This window comes from Phoca vitulina, unplaced genomic scaffold (assembly GCF_004348235.1).
Source record: "Phoca vitulina isolate PV1807 unplaced genomic scaffold, GSC_HSeal_1.0 scaffold21, whole genome shotgun sequence".
Taxonomy (NCBI): domain Eukaryota; kingdom Metazoa; phylum Chordata; class Mammalia; order Carnivora; family Phocidae; genus Phoca; species Phoca vitulina.
Genome location: NW_022589724.1, coordinates 16,260,494 through 16,283,362, shown reverse-complemented (window position 1 = coordinate 16,283,362; position 22,869 = coordinate 16,260,494). Strand labels below are relative to the sequence as shown.

At 44.4% G+C, this 22,869-nt stretch overlaps 2 protein-coding genes across 7 annotated transcripts in view; both read left to right on the top strand.

The window, feature by feature from the left end:
- Positions 1 to 22,869, top strand: part of ASTN2 (astrotactin 2) — an 877,839-nt gene that overhangs the window by 788,697 nt on the left and 66,273 nt on the right. The window lies entirely within an intron of this gene.
- Positions 5,024 to 6,718, top strand: LOC116641422 (60S ribosomal protein L21-like). Its single transcript, XM_032419137.1, has one exon. It carries the CDS (start codon positions 6,074 to 6,076, stop codon positions 6,554 to 6,556), a length of 483 nt encoding a protein of 160 aa, XP_032275028.1. The 5' UTR covers positions 5,024 to 6,073; the 3' UTR covers positions 6,557 to 6,718.

Here is a 22,869-nt window from a genome sequence, read left to right as displayed (position 1 = left end):
ATCAACTTGAATTGTTCTGATTTGAAGACAGTTTATTCAATTGAAGTGACAGGATTTATTAGGCCCTCTTATGAACAATGGATCTTAGAGGACCTTATAAACCACTAAAAGTTTCTGTCACCTTTTTATTTCATTAAAAATTATTTAAAGTTTATTAGACTTTATTATAGTTTGGTGATTATGATGTAAATTAATAATACTTTCTTAAAGGCAAATTATCAATATGTATTAGAAGACAACTTATTCTGGGAAAAAATGCTCATAAAATATTTACATGTGAGGATGTTCAGGCCAATGTTAACTACAAAGGAAATCATCTGAATATTACCACTGAAGAAAGCCAGTTTCAAATTATTCTGTGGTGTATCTTAAGGCACTTTTGGCTACAGGGGTGTGGATGTCTTTACTGAGAATTGAAAGGGGAGTCTTGTAATTCAAAAAGACCTAGGAACTGGGAGTTACTGGGAATCACAGGTGCTGTTCTCTCAGTCTTCCAGAAGCCCATCATCTGTTGTCTCTCCTCATGGTGTAGAGTTACTGCCTGGTTCAGTGTCTCAGCCAGCCGCCTGTCTTCCCAGTACCTTGGTCTTGCTAGCTTTAAGTTCCTGGACAAAAAATACGATTGGGCCACCTTGGGTTAAGTCTTTACTCTTGATTCAGTCAGCTATGATTAAAGATGTAGGGTTACCTGGGAAAACCATGGCTAAAACGCTCAGTACTGTGTGTGTTGGGGCCAGTTCTCAGAAAGTAGAGTTATAGGCTGGGTAAACTTCATAGTGGTTCATACTTCCACGTGCATGCATGCATGCGTGTTGTGTCTTGATTCAAGCATATTCCCTTTCAGTAGAAGGAAATTTAAATTATATACCAGAATATATAAATCTGGTAGATTTATATCTTCCTCATTCCTCATTTCCTTAAATTATCTATAATAAATGGATTTAATTTTTTTAAGGGTCCAACTTTTTTTTTGTAAAGATTTATTTATTTGAGAGCGAGAGAGAGAGAGAGAGAGAGAGAGAGAGTGAGTAGGGGGAGGGGCAGAGAGAGAGGGAGATAGAAACTTAAGCAAGTTCCACACTGAGCAAGGAGCCTGACAGGGGCCTCAATCCCACGACCCTGAGATCACAACCTGAGCCAACCAAGAGTCAGAGGCTCAACCGATTATGCCACCCAGGTGCCCCTCTTTTTTAAAAATTATATTTATTTATTTTGAGAGAGACAAAAGAGAATGCACATCTGCATGCATACAAGGGGGAGGAGCAGACGGAGAGGGAAAGAATATCAAGCAGACTCCAGATTGAATATGCAGGGCTTGACCCCACAACCCTGAGATCACGACCTGAGCGAAAACCAAGAGTCTGACGTTCAGCTGACTGAGCCACCCAGGTGCCCCAAGCATCCAACTCTTGATCTCAGCTCAGGTCTTCATCTCAGGGTCATGAGTTCAAGCCCCACATTGGGCTCCATGCTGGGCATGGAGCCTACTTAAAAACAAACCAAACAAAGAATATGGTGTTGCACATTCATTATAGAATGGGAATGCAGAAATAGTAACAAAGCTCTTAGAACCAAACAGGTCTGAGATGATCAGAATTTTGGTATATTTCCTTCCCAGTCAATGCATATTCTTTATATAGTGGAAAACATAATGTATTTTACATTTTTTTTCTACTTTTTTTTTTTATTCGATGGTGGAATCCAAACCTTTCCTCAAAAAAAAAAAAAAAAAAAAGTTTTGCAAACGACTTGCAAACATTTTAGTGTCTGTATACAGTTTGATAATATGGATAGCCCAGATTTTATCTACCATTTCGCCAGTGTTGGGCATTTAGGCCTTTCCGGTTTCTCACTTATTTTGAAGACTGCTGAAATAAACAGGGGCCTTTGCATTTTAAACAAAAATAGTCTCAAGTGTGCAGTCTGGTAACCAAAGGAATTCTCGAACCTACTATAAACGATTCTCTCTGATGGCACTTATAAGCCTTTCTCCTCTTCCATCATGTTTCTCTTCTTTTTGAAAGTCCTGTCTGCATGTGAGCTCCCACCGGGGTTAGTGCTGTAGGTGTCCTGGCGGCTGCCCTGCGCACAGATCATCAGGAAGCCACCTACAGGCTGGACAGTTACACGCCAAGAACTCATCCAGGGGCCAAAGCTGCCGCCCAAGCAATTGGCTGCCGCAGTGAGCACATTTTGACCACAGGCCCAGAGTTTCCCCTCTTAATGTGTTATTCCATTCACTGTCAGATCTCTGGGGATCTGGGATTCAGAGAGGATTAAGAAATGAAACTCTGCAGATAATCAAGGGAAAAGTACAAGAAGTCATTTTACCTTTCTCTTCCAGCATATTCCCTTTCAGTAGAAGGAAATTTAAATTTAGGTGGATGTGATACTTTCCTCTCTTCCCTTATGTTTCAAGCCTGTGATCTGGTGCAGGATCGAACGATTGATGAATTTTCCTCCAGACATGAATAGAAATTTAAATTGCAGCTAGAACATCTGAGAGCCAGGGGGATCCTTACACATAAATCCACTTGAGAGATGTGAGAGCTTGGGAATGGAGGAGGGTCTTTCCAGTATTTCACAGCTCGTCACTGACTGGAGAAACCGGCCCCCAGTAGCTGAGACTCAAATACTGTATCTTCATCACATTGACATGTCCTTGATTTTAAGAGCCATTTTATTTTAGGTGCCATTAAGAAAGAAAATGCTGCCAACTAAACTATAACCCAGTGCTTTCCTACCAATTAAATTTTTAGACTTATTAAAAGAGCTCATTTATTTTGATTATATTTTTATAATATATCACTTTTGTGATATAAAAGTAAAATAAATGTTCAAATATTCATAAAATTTCTTTACATTCAGCTTTTTACTTTCCTGAATCACTTTCTGATGCAAGGTCATTGCAAGTCTGGGTTTTTCCATATACTGCTGTTCTCTTTGGCAGCCAGAGGATTGGTTATACTGCATTTCTTCCCCACCCCACCCCATAGTTTTTTTTAAATTTATTTAACAGCAATATTGAGATATATGTTGCATGCCATACAATTTCCCTATTATATAAAATGTACAATTTAATAGTTTTTTTTTGTACATTCACAGAATTGTAACTATCAACACAATAAATTTTTAGGACATTGTCAGCACCCCCCAAATAAACCCCATACCTGTTCATATCCACTCCCTTCTTCCTCTCCTTTCCCCAGTCCCACACAACTACTAATCTACTTTCTGTCTCCATGGATTGGCCTGTTTTGGACATTGCAGATTAATGAACTCTTAACTGTATGTGATCCTTAGTGACTGGGCTCCTTTCACTGTTCTTCCGTGTTGCAGTGTGTATAGTGTGTCACTCTTTTTTTTTTTTTTTTTTAAATGAATTTCTTCAAAGAAGGCTCCTTTATTATCTCTGGGATTTTCCTTCCAGTTTTAATGCTGGTGCTTTTCCTGATCTTACAGGCAGTTGTCAGTGAAGGCTGTCAGACAATAGTCAGAACTCACGTTTCTTTCACGATTAGTTCTTAACTAGTTTGTGTCCTGAAACACCAAGGGCTCTGTCTATATCCAGGAATGATGGCCAGGTTCACACAAGGCACACACAGTGACATCCGCCTGCCCTGGCTGATGGAAACTGTTTGTATGTCATCATCATTGGTAGGACACATCTCAATTTCAGATATATCGAAAGACAAAAAAAAAAAAGTATGTATTTTATAATTAATAAAGCATGTATCTTTAGTACTTTTCCTTAGATTGCTATGAAGAGCTTTCACTCTGAGCACCAGCAGGCAGAGAGACTTGGGACATAAAGCCCAGATGCTGGAAAGGATGTTAGAAGCACAAGTCAAACATAGCCAGAGCAGAAGTCCCTTCCAGATCCGTGGTTGTCTGCCCTGGGGTATAAGAATCACCTGGAGGGGCGCCTGGGTGGCTCAGTCGGTTAAGCATCTGCCCTCGGCTCAGGTCATGATCTCAGGGTCCTGGGATCGAGTCCTGCATTGGGCTCCCTGCTCAGCAGGGTCCTGCTTCTCCCTCTCCCCGCCCTGCTCCTGTTCTCTCTCACTATCTCTGTCTCTTTCTCTCTCAAATAAACAAATAAAATCCTAAAAAAAAAAAAAAAAAAAGAATTACCTAGAGAGTGTTTCAAATATGAAGCCCCAGGTCACGACCCTGAGTAGCCTGTCTCAGTGGGGCTGGCACGGAGCCGGAATTCCTTTTCTCTCTCTCTCTCGCTCTTTCGCTCTTTCTTTCTCTTTCTGTCTTTGTCTCTTCTTCTCTCCCTCCTTTCCTTCTTTCCTTTCCCCTTCCTCCTTCTCTCCCTCCTTTCCTGCCTTCCTTTTTGTTTTGTTTTTTCATTTTGTTTTTGTTTTTGTTTTTCACGGACGATAACCCAAGATCGGAACACAGCTCTGGCTCCTTCTGGTCACATCAGCCAGAGGCAGCTTAAGCATCAGACAGGAGGCATTGTCCTAGAACAGGGTTAGTCATGCATTTGGAACATACCGGTCTGGTTCCCAATCCTGACATGGTGTCTTAGGAGCCCTGTGACTTTGGGCGGACCGCTCAGCCTCCTGATCCTCTGGCATCCTCTGTGTAACCGTGGCAGCCCACCGAGAGGGTTGTTGCGATCACTGGGGCAAATCACACAGGAGAGTGCCTCCTGTTTACAGGTGATACTTCTCTCATTCCCAGCTGCCCTGGCTCGCGTCTTCTCTGGCTTCAGTCATGACCATTATCCCTCAGTGCCTATGACCTGAAATTTGATTTTCTGCCTCTCCACTGGTATCCTGTCCCCGATGTGGCAGCGGCCTCAGCTCTTCTGATTCCACGATGTTCGGGGAAGTTCTCTGATTTCTTCCGTTTGCAGGGGACACTTTTTCCCAACCCTGAGCCATCTTTAAAACTTCTCTCCAAGAGACCCTGCTGGGTTTTCTGGCTTTGGAAACTCAGGGGCAGGCGGATTCCATCAGAGCTCGTTATTCACCCCCCAGAGCTTCCCTGTGTGTTTGCAGTTCCCGGTGTCCCCACCACACATCCACGTTATGCATGCCTCTCCATCTCGCATGATGTCCGTAGGTCCTAGACAGAAGGGAAAGGCACGCTTGTCAGAAATAGGATAGAACTCTCAAATGAACATGTGGTTTCCAACGTAAGTTATAAAACCAAAGTTTCAGTTCTGTTTGTTCGACCGTTGTGTGAACATGGAGAAATTTTGGCGAATAGAGAGGCCAAATAAAAGAAACAGCATATGAGCATCGGCGAGCAGAGGGGCCTTGAATTACAGAACTTCACAGCTGTGGTTGTGTCCTATCACTGTGTTTCAGCACCCACTGCTGTGCGGTGAGGACCTAAAGACAAATGATAGGTGGTTCTGTCTTGGAGATGTCAGTCTAGAAGGCAAGCAGGCAAGGACAAAGGCAATATAGTGTAAGTGTTTCCATCCGGGAAAGTGGAAGAAGCAATGGGAACAACGCATGGGCCTCGTAACCCTGACTAGGGGATGGGATGGGGGCAAGACGGAAGGTGTCTCTGCTTACATTAATAGTTATTGAACGAAAGCCTTCACCTTTCATCTGGATATTATTTTCTGTTTTTATAAGTACAAATATCAGTGTATTCTTTCATTTAACAGATACATATTTAGTGCTGTTCTAGGTGCTAGCGGTTCAGTGGACAAAAGAAAAATGGTCCCCATCACTGGGGGACTTGTCAAATGCAGCTGAAATGAATTAGACCAACAAACTAGAGATACAGTTCATGTTGTGATAGGATATGTGACTAGGTGTTATGAAAAGGAGTATCAGAGAACCCTAATTTAATTGTTGGGAAAGGGGTCATTCTCATGTTGAAAGGAGTCTTCTGTCCTGTTTCCTGACTCTTACTTGATTCAGTCAAGGTTTTTCTTGTGTGTGTGTGTACTTTTTTTTGTTTTCTTTCTGCATTTTTTCATTCATCAGATATTTCTAACTTGTGCTGGGTCAGAATTGGATCTGAGCACCTAGGATACAGAGATTAGACTGGCCTCATTGGCTTTTCGGCCAGAACCGCCATCTTTCAGTAACTCGCCAAAATGACCAACACAAAGGGAAAGAGGAGAGGTACCCACTATATGTACTCTAGGCCCTTTAAAAAACATGGAATTGTTCCTTTGGCCGCATACATACGAATCTACAAGAAAGGTGATATTGTGGACATCAAGGAAGTGGGCAGTGTTCAAAAAGGAATGTCCCACAAATGTTACCATGGCAAAACTGGAAGAGTCTACAGTGTTACTCAGCATGCTGTTGGCATTGTTGTAAACAAACAAGTTAAAGGCAAGATTCTTGCCAAGAGAATTAATGTACGCATTGAGCATATTAAACACTCAAAGAGCCGAGATAGCTTCCTGAAGCGTGTGAAGGAAAATGATCAGAAAAAGAAGAAAGCCAAAGAGAAAGGTACTTGGGTTCAGCTGAAGCGCCAGCCTGCCCCACCCAGAGAAGCACACTTTGTGAGAACCAATGGAAAGGAGCTCGAACTTCTGGAACCTATTCCCTATGAATTCATGGCATGATAAATGTAAAGAAAATAAAAGACCTCAACACTGTAGACTGGCCTCACTGAAGTTAAAAAAACAAAACAAAGCAACAACTTAGGGAGGCATACTAAAAATCACAATGACAAATTTATCCTATTTCCAAAATTAAAATTTACTTCCATCTCTTTTGCTGCTTACACCACCTCCATGAAGTAGGTATTATGGTTATGATTATATATGATTTATATATATATATATATATTATGATTAGAGATAAGGAAAGAGACGCTTTGAGAGGTTTCTGTGATGTGGCAGGCATGCACGTAGGAGATGCTAGAACATTGTGCACAAACTTGAGCCTTCTGATATCTTGTCCTTTGTGTAAATAAAATTAGCACCAAATAATAGAGGTCTCTGTGGATTAGAGAAGGAGGAATGGAGGGGGATCTGGAGGGGTTTGGGATCAGGAGGGGCTTCCTAGAGATGACATTTGAGCTGGGCCTTGGAAATGAGTAGGATTTTAATAAGACTGCGGATAACAGGCAAGGAGATGGGGAGAATTGGTCTACCAGGTTGGGGGAACAGCCAACACAAAGGCGGGACGGGTATGGAATGGGGACCCGTTTGGGGATGAATCCAGAAGGGATGGTTGGTGGAAAGAGTGGACCTGGAATGGTGGTTGGGACTCATTTAGGGCGACTGTGATGAGTTTTGACCTTTTTCTGAGGCCCATGAATAATTGAAGACCTTTCAGCAGGGAAACAGTAGAGTAAGAGCTTTGCTTAGGGCTGGCACCTGCAGGATAAAGGATCGAGAAGGCCCCCTTGCCACGTTGAGAGTTCTCAGGACTTCCTTCCGTCCCTGCTGTTGAATGCAGCAGTGGTTTGTTTTAATCAGTCTCCTGTGCTTACTGCTCTGTGCTGACGTTGTCACTCCATCTAAGGACCAGTGGTATAGGTGAGATGAATACCTTTTGGATACAGGTTTTAATCTGATGCTTACTTTATTGCTATGTTACAGTGGCCTTAGAAGGCAGAAGCTGTCAGTGATATTCCGGTTCTCAGGCTGGGTGAAGGTAGAGAATGTGACAAAATCCCACCCCCGTGAGCTGGGAAGTCACTGGCCCCCATGCTCTGGGGCTTTCCTCCAATGCCACACCTTCCATCCTCTATGCTCTGTCAGCAGGGCCCCAGGCAAGAGCAATGATCTACACCACATATTGTCCACACGTGTTGCAATAATTGCTCCTTTTCAGCATTCTTTAACTTTAGAGCTTATGAATTTTAGAAGTTGAAGCCTTTAGAGTAGAGATACCCGGGCAGCATAGAGACAGAAGCAGGTACGTCTCCGCAGAGAGGACTGGGGCCTTGGCCATGAAGCCCTGAGAAGTGAATGGCCACTTTCATGTCGAAGTTGTGTCGGTGTGTAGGGGGGCTCACATCCTAACAGACCAGAGAGTTACTAACAACTCTTCAGAATTGTACAGGGGCTTTACAGCTTTCAAAGTGATTCTGCAAACATTATTTTTCCTTTAAGCTCAAAAGACCCCAGAGAAGTAGGAGATTTCATGCCTGCTTGACAGATAAAGAAACTGAGACTGAGAGTCCAAGGGTCATTCAACTAACAGAGCGGGAAAACTGGGACTGGAACTCATGTCATCTTGTTCTAAATATAGAGCTCTTTCCATTACACCATGAAGCCCCACAGAAATCAGTGAAAGCCTGCAAGGGAAAGGTGTTCCTGGCACCTCAGCACGGAAGGGAACTCTGACCACATTTTCCCATGGAAACATGTTTACCCACGGTGGTTAAGATCTGTGGCTCAAATAGTAAAGCACTGTGTTTCAGCAATTCACTTGCCTTCCAGTCAACTCAGTTATATTTCACGTAGCACCTACTAGGTAAAACTAGAACAAAATTTTTCAAAAAGACTTTTTTTTTTTCCTACTCTGGTGGAGAATGCAGACACTTGCCGAAGCCACTCAAAAATAGGACCCTCAACCTTTCTCCCACCAAGAATGGCTTTTCTTTTACCTTCACCGAAGTGTCCAACCCATGTTAGAAATATTCTGTCAGGGGCGCCTGGATGGCTCAGTCGGTTAAGCAGCTGCCTTTAGCTCGGGTCATGATCCCAGAGTCCTGGGATCGAGCCCCGCATCGGGCTCCCTGCTCAGCAGGGAGCCTGCTTCTCCCTCTCCCACTTCCCCTGCTTGTGTTCCCTCTCTCACTGTCTCTCTCTCTCTCTGTCAAATAAATAAATAAAATCTTTTAAAAAACGGAGAGAAATATTGTTAGTGGAACAGAGGCAGTATCCATAATGTTAGAGTTTTAGAGTGAGACAGACTTCAGTCCAAATCTAAGCATCTAAGCTATGTGATTTTAAAACAACAACAACAACAACAAAACATTTTGGCCCTTCTCTCCTTGCTAAAAATCCAACCACCAGCACTGGCCAAAAAATACATTCCAGGCATCTACAACCCCTGAGACAATGCTTTCCTCGTAGAACTCAGCTCTGACTCTGCCTGCTTTGTGGAGGGCTGGTTCTAGTTATGGGAGGCCTTTGAAACAGCAAAGTAATAATTTGTGAAGTAAGGCCCGCGAACTGGTTGATTTAGCAAATTACAGCTTTAGAAGCTGGCATCCAAGGCCTGGTTCAATAAGAAGTGCCCACGTCTACCCAAGCTGAACCTGCTAGTCATGGATCTGAGCCTCTTCCTTGCCCCCTGCCTCATACATGTTCATTCTTAGAACATCCCTGAATAATCATCATTATCAAAATCATAAGAGCCTTCTATTATTTAGGGCCTACTTTGGGCCAAAGACTGTCACGGTCTTTCTATATAATATTGCCAGTCTTCACAGTCCTGCAAGGAAGGTGTTATGACATTGAATTTTAAAGCCAATGAACTTGATACTCAGAGAAGTTTAGTAACCCACCCAAGATCACCATGCTCTTTTCCACACCATGCCATCCCAATAGGCTGAGTCTGCTTTGCTACTGTTTCTGAAGCAAGAGGACAGCCTTCTTTTGGAAGGTGAGATAGCCCTAGAATTCCTGAACTTTCTGTTTCTTACCCATAGTTAACTCCTGTGCCAACTTACTGAAAATATCACAGTTTACTAGAAAGAATACAGAACTTAATGGTGGAGAAACCTAGGTTTGAATCTTAGCTCAGGAATTTACTTGTTTGACAAGTCATTCAACCTCAGTTTCCACATCTGTACAATGGGAGTTATCTTCACTTCTCTTCTGGTCCCCCCCCTTTTCTTCTCCCTCTTCCTTCTCATCATATTTATATTCATAATGATTGTTCCCTTCTCACAGTATTGTTATGGGGATTAGATGAGATGATGGATGAGAAAGGAATTTATAAAGTCTAAGTGATGACAATAACAGCATGGGTAATGGCTATAGTACCTTTTTGATTTCATAGATGTGTTAGCTGGGAGATGAAGATAGGCATCTCATTCCGTGTTATCACTCCGTCACTGAACCTACGTCCTAGGCTTTCTGGGTCTGAAGTAATAGGCTGGAACCTTAGATCTCAACCTTCATTTCCACATGACACCCATGAAGGATGTAGTCAAGGCAAGACACACTCCCCTAGATGTTTCCAGGTACAAGAGGACTAGCTGTAGTTTCACTTCCTTTTTCTCCTGTCCAAGAAATCATACCTATGTGCAAACAAATGTGAGAGACATTAGTATTAAATTATCTAAATCACTTATTTTCAAAATGTGGTGCTCAGACCAGCAGCAACAGCAGTATCTAGGAACTTAAAGAAATTTCAATTTTCAAGCCCCACCATAGACTTACTGAATTAGTAACTCTGGGGGTGGGGTCCTGCAATCGTGTTTGAACAAGAACCTCCCATTAGGTGATTCTGATGCATGATAAAGTTTGAGAACAATTGGTCTAGATGATCTAAAAAGCCAAGCATTCTTAAATATTTTAACATTATTGTTTGTGACCAGTAACTTCTGACTACCTGACTCAGTAGGTCATAACACCCAGTGGTGAGACCTGCGCTGAGTCACAAAGCAGGGCTGCGCATTAAGAGCCACAAGGAGGAGTCAGGTGGCCTTTGGCTGCCCGGAACAGTAATTTCAACTGAAATCCGTTTAAACAATAAGGAATGCATTATCTTGTGTTACCAGAAGTCCAGAGGTAGGGTGGATCCAAATGTGGCATAAGAGAGATCCAGCTCTGGTTCTCTGTGGTACCCTTGTTTGTGGTCCCTCCCTCAGGCTCATAGCAAGATGGCTGCCTGGTGCTTATCACAAGATGGCTGCAAGGCTTCTAAGCATTATATTCAGATATATTCAAAAGAGAAAATGGACTCTCCCTCCATGTTTCCATCTTAAGAGAGAAAGGAAACCTTTCTTAGAAGCCCTCCAGCACACTTTCCCTATATCTGGCCCACATGGCCCCCACCAAAGCAACCATTTCCAAACATCCATTGGCTCATGATATAGGCTTTGCCATTTTCTGAGCGGTTGACCTCTAATCATAATCCGGATTCTGTCCCTAGATAAAAGGGAGAAGTCAAAATTCATATTAATATCCAAATGGGAACTATTTAAAAATTCAGCTTACCAGGGGATGTGTTTAAAAATTCAGAGGTAGAGGAGGGGTATGGGATGGAAATGGTGCTCTAGAGGCTGAGTCCCAAATCTCACTGCCTCCGGGGTCTTCTGAAACTGTCTTGTGCAGGTCTTCCAAATTGCCCTTCCCATGCTGTCGCCCTGCCTTTTATTGATCTTCCCAGTGCTTTCTTCCATGGAAGCACTCCCTTCTGTGTGCTCCAGTCATGTCCTTACCTTGTGCATGGAGATGCTGAGGAAAGGTCACTTGACAGGGGGTTAGCAGAGCTGGGTCCAGGTCCTAAGCCCTTATAAGAGTCCCCCATCTCGCATTTATCACTGTGGCAGATCAACTCCCCTTTCTGATCCTCAACTTTCCTCATCTATAAGGTAAAAGTAACCTCATTTGCATGGAAGTTTTGCTCTAAGGATCACAAGAAAAAAAGAAAAGAAAAGTGCCCTGTAAACCATGAAGTGCCCTACATGAGGGCAAAGGTGTCAATGACACCTTCGTGAATCAAGGCTTCCCTGTGCGGGGTGTTTAGCACACGCATACAGACACACCCCTACTTCACAGGCAGCTGACTGGTCCTGTTGATGGATATACTGAAAGGAAATTGAGGTTCTAGAAGGGTGAGTGGAACATGTTGGTGGGTGGTAGGACGAGGTGAAGTGATGAAGGCTGTGACTGCCACCTGTTAGTGAGTATGTCATGTGTGCCTCATGGAACTCTCCCGATGTCATGGGGACTCTGCTCCCATCCTATTGTGTAGGTGAGGAAATGGAGGCTCAGAAAAGCCCGGGTTTAAAATGCTGGTAAGGTCCCTGTGAATTAAAGTGGAATGTGGACAGGGAAGGCATTGGGGGTGGGCATGAGCCTTAACCTGGGTCCTGAAGATTGACTTTGCAGGACAGAAAGAACGTATCAGACAGTAGATGAGTGTGAACCAAAGGTGAAAGGAGTGACTCTGGTCTGTGAATCCATTCATTCAGAAATTCTTGAATATCCACCAGGCACCGGCACTGTGCTAGGCTGTGGGAATGTTGTGGTCTGGAGCGTGAGGCTTGGAAGGGCCGTTGTCCTAGGAACTCCTGCCCTTCGGCCTACAGGCTGCCCACCTTCTTCCCGCCTGGCTAATAATGATGGAATGCAGACCACCAGTGAAAGTCCATTCGCTTTTTCGTTCAGTAGGGAAGTCTGGCTTGGTTCTAATTAGACTCTGCTTTTATCCTGCTGTGTGACCTCAGGCAAGGCACTTTCCTTTCGTGCCTGTTTATCTGTCTGAGAGATAGAAGATTTACTTCAGTGGTTTCTATGGGCCTTGACTCTGCCTCTGAGGATGTCTGGGCACAATACCCCAGCTCTGCATTTGAGGAGGACAAATATTAAGAGCCTGGACAGCTTTTGGTTCTGATCCCAATGCTGTTTTCCCTATTGGTGTGATTTTGGACATGACCATTGATCTTGCACCGCTATTTCTCCAACTACAAAATGAGCACGATAACGCCAACGTCTGTAAGGATTAAGGAGATCACGTATGTGGAGCACCAAACACAGAATGGGCCTATAGCATGCCCACGTTTTTCTAAACACCAGCTCCCCAAACCAATCCCCAGAGTTCCTCTGGGCCCAAGATTTCTTTTAATAGGTAAGTGAGCTGATGTCCAGAGGGGGCAGGTGAGTCACAGAGGAAGTCAGATCCCAACCCAAGGCCCAGCCCAGGCCTTTCCTCTCCAGAGAACCCAAGAGCTGGTGAGGCCCTCCCTCCCCTGCAGGACTTGGCTGTCCCCAGGAGGCAAGTGGAAACCTCGGGGCAATGAAGTAAAGTCGTCACCTCTTCACAGAGCGGAAATTGCTCCGAAAGGGAAATTGGACTTCTCCCTTCTGGCCCTCTGGAGCCTTGAAAATGACTACACAATCCCTGCCTACCCTCTTCCTCCATTCTCCCAATTTGATACCGAGCCCCTCCTCCTTTTGGCTGCTGGTGGCTGCTCTGGACCATGGGTGATGCCTGCTTCCCCCTGAGGACCCGTGCTCTGGCTTGTCCACAGCATGACCCTGGCAAGGCCTATGTCTGGGTGGAGAACACATGGGGAAATCACTCCTAACACCTCCATCTCCTGTGGCTTCTCACTTCAGCAGTGGAATCGCAAATAACAGCCACTCGCCAGTACATACTTGAAAATGAAGGGGAGCGATAGTAGGAAATACAGTTTGGTGGGATTGAGAGAAATTTGGATTACAGTCTGATGACTCAGTGTGCCCGTCACACCTCTGTCACTTAGCAGCTGAAGTTTGGAGACATTTCTTCACCTCCCTGGGCCTCAGTTTATTCATGTGTAAAATGGGAATCAGAATCCCAGCCTGGTTAGCCTCTTGGTGTTTTGTGAGGAATTATGAGTTAAGTCATTTAATACACACTTACTGAGCACCTTCTATGCACCAAAAACTGTTTTAGAAGCTGAGATACAGCATCGAAGAAAACAAAATGCTTCCTATCATTGAGCTTATGTTTCCGTGGCAGGGGGTGGGGGGAGGGATGAGGATAAAATAACTGTTACACAATATAATATAATATCAAAGAGTAACATGTGCTTGAAATAAAATAAAGATGGGATAGGGATAGAGGTTGGGGGATGCCGCTTTAGTTAAGGTGATCAGGGAGTACCTCTGATGATGCAACTGAGTCATTGAAGTATGGCCGGCAGACGGCTTCTAGCTGCAGTGAGTAGTAGTGAGGTCCTGGATCACTTAGGTCATATAGACCATGGTAAGGAGTTGATGGAGATGAACTACCATATACACTGTAAAGTTCTAGTCCAGTGTGAGTGACCCTGGCCAATAACCACTTCTCCTTATTTTCCAGTCTGTAAAACAAAGCTCTGAATGCATCATGGGCAAGCATCAGGCCAGAAACTTTGCATCACATTAAATCCTCAAAACACTTCATTAAAGTAGGAGTACTTATTCCCATTTATACAAGAGGATTCTGAAGACAGAAAACCCATTTCCATTGGTATCCAAAGACACTGCTTTGCCTGTTATGGCAGATTCCTGGCTTTAATTTTGTTTTGCCTTGCCTTTTTTTTTTTTTTTTTTTTTTAATTTCTGTTGACTCTCCATATCTGTTTGCATCCAAACTGGGACGCTAGTAAGGGAGAGATGGAAGCAAGGAGGCAAGCTGGGGCAGAGCCACCATCGTGGCCTCAGAGCATAGATGACCATGAATCCATCGTCCACATGGCTCTGTTCAACAGTCTCAGTGAGAGCAAAGGGATGATTTGACTGTGGGACACTGTAAAACACACAGAACGAGCAGTCAGAGAGATGCTTTCCTTCTTGGCTGGTGCTTCCTGCGGTGTGGCTTTTGGCACATCAGTCCCCCTTGCTGGATGTCCATGCCCTGTATACAAAGTAGGGTGCGGTGTGCTAGAAGAGTCCGTACTGATCGAGTAGATGGAGCCTTTCAGCCCTCTTCAGAGAATGTGGAGGAATCTGACCTCTACCCTTTCCTCACAAAACTCAAATCTCAGCCACACAGTCTGCTGCGTGAATCTGGGCAAGTTGCTGCACCTCTGTTAGTCTTGATATCTTCATGTGTAAATGTGAGGAAATAGTTCTTAGAGTTCTTGTGAAGCTGAAATGAGGCGAAGTAGATGAAATACTAGGTATATTACCTAACAGATTGTGAATGTTCAAATGAGGCGTAGGAGGAGGAGAGAAGGCAAGGCAGCGGTAGAGATGTGTCCCACTCAAGGGTTGCTGTAACTTCCAGACATAATTAAGTGCTTAATAAACACTAGTTACTATTTTTCTCCTGTTACACTTTAAGTGAAATGAGTTATGTTCTTAGACCGCAGCCATCTAGGTTCCTCTCTCATCTGACCTTCCCTAACCTCTCTCTTGTCCTCCTCTTTGCCCTGACCCTGGTTGAGCTCCCTCCCAGGAATGTAGTGTACAGTTGCACAGGCTTTACACTGCATCTAAAAACTCATCATCCCAGTTGTAGACATCATAGTCATGTGTTAATCATCAGTTTCTTGTTCTAATAAATTGGGGTGTTAGGACAATTTTCAGATACATAGAAGGGAAGTGTTTAAGGAAAGGATGTCTTTTCTTTTTTCTTTTTCTTTTTTTTTTTTCCTGATTTGCACAGAGGCACCATCTAGGCAAGGAGTGAGCTGCTGAGCTTTTAGTCTTCCAGCCTGTAAAATGAAGCCCTGAAATTAGATGATGCCTTAGGCTCTCCTTAGCTTTATGTTCTTAAAGATCCGGGAATAGTCATTGCCTGACCTGTGCTCGTGTAATAATCAGTCTGTGTGACTGTGGAGGGGAGCTGTAACATGGGCTGTGTGTGGCCCCTTGGAGATGTGTGGGTCCCTTGAGCCTCTGCCTTAACTCTGGTTACCTATAAAGTGGGGATGACATCTCACCCTGCCTACCCCCTGGGGTTATTATGAGGATCAAATGAGAGAGATGGTTTTGTAAACCCCTAATGAGATGTCAAATTTGAGAGATTACTTATACACACACACAGACTCTCACATATGTGAGTATTTACTTGTGTGTGTATATGTGTATGTATGTATGCATCTATATACTTTATACACATATTTTATATATGTATGCCATATATGTGAATACTACACATGTATACTATAATTTATATATGTGTGTGTATGTGTGTATACCCTATTTAAAAACACACTTACCATATATATATATATATATATATATATATATATATGCTGTAAACTTGCAGGGCTAGTTATGAATTAGAAGCTTATAAACCATGTTTACTCATTCAGTGTAACCTAAGGCATGTATTAAACAGTAGGAAAAACTGACCAGCCAAATTTTCCAAGCTTAAAAACCCTTTTATAGCCTTCATTGTGGGTTGAAGAGAGAACTTGTTTCCCCTTCTCTATTTAAAGGAAAATTTTAATATAAATTGGGAAGCAAGGAAGTCATTCTAACAATGAAAAAAAGTCCTGTATGTGTGTGGGAGGGATAGATGAGGGGATTTGGATGAAAATGGCTGTTACCTACTCACTCTCCCTTCTGTACCTCTCAGGTCATTACCCCTGGGAGAGGTGGGACCACTAAAGTTGCCCTGGTCAAATGCTCAAGGGCCACCATCTCTTGTGGAGGCCCTTCTGGCCTCTGGGCATCTCCACAAAGTCACCTCTCCCTGTGGGATTTCAGTGGGACCCCAAGGCCCTCTTCTAGCCAGGTTATGGAGTGATAGGACCTTTGACTGGCTTGGTTTTTGGTCCAAAGCTAAAAGGGAAGGGAGCAGCATTCACCCTCTGGGCCTAGGGTCCATCTCTTCAGTGAAGGGGACCAGGTAAGTCCATGGAAGATGGAATGAAAAGAAGGAGCATTAGCCAGCCCTTGGAAGGGCCAAGATGGTGCCGTCGCAATGGTCAGGCCTTGTCCTCTGTTCCTCATCATGCAGGGGTGGTTCTCAGTGTCCAGCTGTCTCGCTCTCTATGTCCCTCTCTGCCTCTTTCCCTCCTGTTTCTTTTTTTGTCTTCGTATTATCCCTTTCTCTTTTGGGATAATACTACCCCTCCCTCCCTTCTTGTTTCTCTTATTCTTGGTCTTCTTCTGTTTCCTTTTATCTCGGTTTTGATCTCTGTCTTTTTGTCTCTCCATCTGCGTATGACTCTCTCTCTCTCTCTCTCTGTCTCTCTCTCTGTGTTCCTTTCTTTTGCTATCTATTCCTCCTTCAGCCTCTCTGTCTCTGAGTATTTCCTGGCTCTGGTTCTTTTTCTGACTCTTTCTCTATTCCTTCCTATTTCCTTCTCTCTCTCTCTCTGTCTCTCTCTTTCATTTGGAAATCTACTTCTCTCTGCCACCTCCCAGGTCCACCTCTTCTCAGTGATTCACCTCAGCCTGGTGGAATGGTGTTGCTTGCACGACTAGAAAAACTGACTCATCTTTGCTGGCCTTCTCTCTACCTTCCTGGAGTCTCCCTGCCATAAGGGCTGGGCACAGGGATGGGATGAGGAGAGGGATGTGCATTTGTGTGTGTACGTGTACGTGTGTGGCTGTGTGTGTTAGAGAGTGTGTGTATTTGGGGAAGTTGGCTGGGGAATGGAATGGCCTTAGAACCTCATTCATTCCTGGTGCCTTATTGGGGTCCCCAGAGGCTACCTTTGGAGAGTATTGGTCAGATTTGGGTTTGAAGCTTGGTGTGTATATCACCCCAGGAGAGACGAAGAAAGAAACAGGCTCCCTTATCTATGGAAGATATCCCAGCTATCTGCTAACCACAGTCTTTGACGTTTATGTTTAGAAAAGGGAGGGGAGATTTGGGCATTCAGCAAATTTTAATCTCAGGGCACATAGTTTATGCAGTTCTGGTTTGGGCAGAGTAAGAGGTGCTAAATTCAGGAGGATAATTCACTTTCCCTGGATTGTCGAATTTCTTCTCTCCACTTACCTCAAGTGAAATGTTTTACAAATTGTCATTTTCCATAATAAAAGTAATAACAACAGTAAAGCTGCCACTTACTGAGTGTTCACCATGTGCCAGGCACTGTGCTAAGTGCTTTGCATACATTGTCTAAATTAACTCTCAGTATGATTCTTTTGATTCTGTTGAGGTAGGCATTTTCACATGCATTTTTCAGTTGAAGAAAATGAGGATTAGAGAGATTAAGTAACTTGCTTAGAGGAGTCATTTAGCAAAGCCAGGATTTAAAACCCGGGAGCACAGTGTGGCCTTTTCTGCTACTCTTCCCTCCCCAACAGGGATTTGATACTGATGTCTTAGTAAATGTAATTGTCTAAGTCAGGAAATGTGTGGAGGGCTCACTAAGGGTGACTGCCTCATTAGGTACTTCAGGGCGGGGCTGTAAGCCCGTATTAGTCACAGCTGGGCTCACGGTCTGGATGAGGAGACAAGAGCACATGGATCACGAGTCAGGAAATGTGGGATCCAGCTCCAGGGCCTCTTTGGTAGACACATTGCTTTCCTGAGTTTCAGTTTTCCTTTCTGTAAAAAGGGAATTTTCACTTCTATCCCATCTTGCCCACCTCACTGAGCACTTGTGAAGCCTAAATATGATGGCAAAGGAGGTAGGGGCATGCACTGTAAACTTTAAAGGGCTTTACAAAAGGAGAGAGTTGTAAGAAGAGAGTGATAATCTTCATCAGAAAGAGAGAAGAGTCAAAGGATTCACAGGCAGCCAGTGTGGATGCTAAGTGATGCAGCAGAAGGCTTGGCTGGGCAGAAATACCAGGGTTGGGCAGAGATCAAGAAGCAATACCACTAATGGGGGGAATTTCCTGGGGTGTGGGGATCTGCTACCTAGACAAAGCCCAGGGAGGCTCAGACTGAGAAAGCAAAGTGATAGGCAAATATAGAGGACAATAAAGAGGGTCTCGACGTTGGAATTAGTTAAAGAGCAAATCAGGTAAAGGCTGGGTAAGTGTTTGATGCACTCTTTCTATTATGGCCATTTGCTCTGGCAGAAATGTGAACAGATTTGTACAGTCTTGTAGGAACACAGGGGTGCCCCTTGACCCAGGATTCAGTGTTCTTTCACACAGGATCCACTGGCCTCTTGGGATTGCCCTTCCCAACACCATTCAAAAGTTGGTGTGCAGGGAAACCCTAGTCCACCCCTTCCCTAGTGGGCCTTCTTCCAGCTGGGAAGGAAGCCATGCTAGCTCATCTACTTGATCATTCTGCACACCCAGGCACAGGACTCAGATGATGAATAAGATAAGCCAGGTCCCTTTCCATAAGTCCTCTTGGTCACTGGGGGAGGGAGACTCTAAACAGGTGATTGCAGGACAGTGGGCTAAGGACCACATTGGAGGGAAGTGAGGGCATTGTGGGAACCCATCCTATGGTACCTGACCCTTGCTGGATGGAAGGGTGGCCAAGGAAAGCTTTTGGAAAGATACCGGATATGAGCGAAAACATAAGTTGTCTCCACATGTTTGCAAAGTCGTGGCTGAGTCATTAGTTGCTTACCTCTCTGGCCTCACCCCTCCCTGATTCATTCAGTGGATCTTTAATAAATGGCTACTGTGTCCTCCCCACCCCCCTCTTTGCTAGACACTGGGAAACCATGAACAAGATGGAACAAGATGGATAAAGTTTCTGAACTCATGGAACTAACATTTTAGTAATCAAATGAAAATAAGGAGGTAAATAAATAAGCATGGTAACTATAGGTGCTTAGAAGAAGATCAAGAGTTTAATGATGAGGAGTAACTGAGAGTAGATAGCATAGGTCTGCTTTAGATAGGGTGGTGTGAGGGCTCAGAGCAGGTGTAGGACTTCAGCTGAACTGAAGGAAGAGAAGCCGGCTCTCCAGAGCTAAGAGTTCTGGAAGCTCCAGGCCCAGGATGCTAGCCCGAAATTCCCCTGCATTATAGCACCCTCATCCCCCCTTGCCTTTCTCCTTCCTGTGACACCGGAATTCCTCTGTGCCACTGATGGGTATGTTTCCAGGTTGTAAAGTTTCTTGATCATCCCATTTTTGTGTCCTTGGGGCTGAACACCCACATACGTCAGTTCCTCCCAAAGGAAGGCCTCCTGTTCCTCCTTCTAACTATGGAAGCAGCCATGTGACATTTTCATCCTCTTGACGGGCACTCTGTGCATTGACCTCAACAACAATCCCTAAATGCACACCACACTTTGCAGATCATAAGGCACTTTTATATTTTTTTTTACGGACTTAATTTAATTCACTCCTCGTGACCCTCTTGCAGAGTAGATACTGACCTCCTCCTTTAAAAGACAAGGAGACTGAGGCCCATAGAGACAGAACAATCAGGAAGTACGTGTTATGGTGAAAAAACCCCACAGGCTCTGGAATTGGGTCAACCTGGGTTCAAGCTTCACTGTGTAGTAGCTGTGGGGTTGGGCAAGTTGCCCCAACTCTCTGAGCTTCTCTTCTGGACAAAATGAGGATAGTAGCCCCAGCTCACCAGACTGTGGGCTGTTCCGTCACACCTGTGGTCCGAGGGGCTCTTCAGGCCCACCAGCAGCACACAGGCTTCCTGCCTCTTTACCCAAGGAGGGAGACGTTGAATGAAGCACTCAGCCCAGACAAAGTTGCAAGTGTTCGAGGAACTGAGACTCTGATGAGAAGCACATTTTGTACATTCGGTTCTTTCCACTTCACCATAGTGTAACATTTAGGAATGCAAGTTAAAAAAGGAAAGGCAGACAAGAAAACCCTCCCTAGATGCGTGTCGCGAGGGCAGTAAATACACAGCGTGGTCCTCAGAGTGATGGCGAGGGGGCTTTGGCTGTCCTTCCACCTTGCTCCTCCTGCGCAGCCCGGCTGGTCCCCAGACTGGCTCTCCTCACACATGTTAGCAATACCCACTCCAGCCAAATGCATTAGCATCATTTGTCCTCAGGATGGTGGGGATGACGAGGGCTTGTATGGCCCTGATTAATCCAACTGTAGAAGAGGGCAGGCTCTATTAGCCAAGTGCATATTAATACTGAGGTTAATTATTATTAAATTCTGTATTAATAATAAGTTGCAGGACTCTCTGATGGGTCGCTCGTGAAAGCAACCACTGCAGTTCTGCCTCGCTAAGTCATGAGCACCACAGGGAAAGGGTGGCTCAGTGCTGCATCCCACAGTGGGTAGTCTTTTCCTTGAAACCTAGTGGGTGTTTAATAACTGTTTCAACAGTGGGGTTAACAGGGCTGTCCTAGGCCTCAGTGAGGAAGGCACATCAGTTGCTCTTCCTATGAATTTCTCGAAGGCAGAGATTGGGTCTTTGTAGCAGACACCTCTGGGGCCATGCCATATCCTCTTGGCCCAGGGCTACTGCAGCTGCAGCCGTGGTGAGAAGCACTGTCTGCACCAAGGCTCACCTTGTACTGCCAGTGACTCTTAAAAGCAAGCTTCCACTTTCTGCCCCATGGCATTGTACAAGACTAAGAGCTACCTACACCCATAGGCATGCACAGCTGAAAAAAAAAAAAAAGTGTGGGGAAGTTTTTACTCGTGGGGGGGCTCTCAACCAGTGGTCCTCAGGAATCAGGGAATACGTTCTCTAGCTCCTAGCTTTTAGCCAAACAATTCTAGGAGACATCTCTTTCACTTCTTAGAAGGTCCCTGTAGAATAGAGTTCCCATTGCCCATCACTCATGGTGGCAAACTTCATGATGCATTTCTATATTGATGTTTCCTTTTCCTTACTTGATTCTTTCCTCTCTCCCATGTCCGCTTCTTGGAATCACCTCCCAAATAAACCATCTGTACCCAAACCATTCTCTTTAGTCTCTGCTTTCCAGGGAACACAAACTAAGACATTCTTCTTCATGTTGTGTTCCCAGCCATCACCTCAGGTTACGGTACCCAGTAAATACATTCACTCCCTAGACAAATATTTACAGAGCATCTGCTGTGCATAGTCACTGTGGTAAGTGAACCGTCCTTTCCTCATGGAGCTCATAGTGGGGGATACAGACAATACAGTAATTCATCAGTATGTGAGCAAGATTGATAAGTTTTATGAAGAGAAATAAAGTAGAAAACGGGGATAGAGAATGATTAGATGAGACTGAGTAGCTGGAGAAGACCTTTCTGAGGACATGACATTCTGAGGACCCAGCTATCTGGGCAAGAAGGAGTGATCCTGCAAAAATATGGGGAAGAGCTCTTCAGGCAGGGAAATGATGGGTGCAAAGGCCCTGTGGTTGGAGCATCCATGGCATGTTAGAGGAGGAGGAAGAATGCCAGCATCGCTGGAATGAGTGGGTGAGGAAGACAGTGTAGGCAATGAGGTCAGAAGACAGGGCTAGAGAAAGCAGGAATTGGGAATTCTCAGTGATTTTTGTTGAATAATAGAATCTTTGTATCCTTTGCCCTAGGGATATGGGAAGGCTCCAGTTTTGGAGTCTGAAAGCTATAGATTTGAAGTTTCAGACTTGTTATTTAGATGGAGTGTGACCTTAGGCAATCTGTTTGAGACTTGTGAGCATTTTTTTTTTCATTTATAAAATAGCAATCATAAAGTCTGCTTCATAGGATTTGTATCTGGTAGGACTCCTAGTTGTAAGTAACAGAAAACAAATGGAAAGTACTTTGGCAGAAAAGGGAAAATACTGACTCATGTATTTGAAATATCCAAGGGTATATCTAGCTTCAGACCCAACCGATCCAAGGCTTCAATGATGTCATCACCAGGACTTGGATGCTGTCCCAGGATTTAGTCTGATTGATCAGGCCTGAGTCACTCGTTCATCTCTCATTGGCCTCTGACATGGAATGGCAGGTCGCAAACCACATGTCCATCTCTGAAGGAGGGAGTAGGCCTTACTTGCAGCAAAATCATATAGATTGAAATGGGGGGCGAGCTGGTTCCCTGGTGGAAAACTGGTGCTCTTAGTAGAAGGAGGCATGGGTTTAGAGCAGGTCCAACCAACAGATGTCCCCTTGAGGACTGGCGTGAGGAGGAGCCAGAAGTGCCTTCACACAATTTTTGGCACATGAGAGTTCTCAGTAGATGTTCGCTAAACCACCATTGCCTTTTTGGGAGCCTTCTTTTTCTTTTTTTTTTTTTTTTTTTTGGCAGTCCCTTCTCCATGGGAGTCCTATGCACTCCTAAAAGAGGTCACATAGGAGGCAGCCTGGCTCTCCCAAAAGAGAGTTCTCATGTCCGGTGCCGGTGTTGGGGAGATAGGGGTGGATCCCACTGAAGTTCAGTTTCATAGCCTGCCACATGTATCTGCACAGCCAGCCTTATGCTGGGTCCTGACGACACAGAGA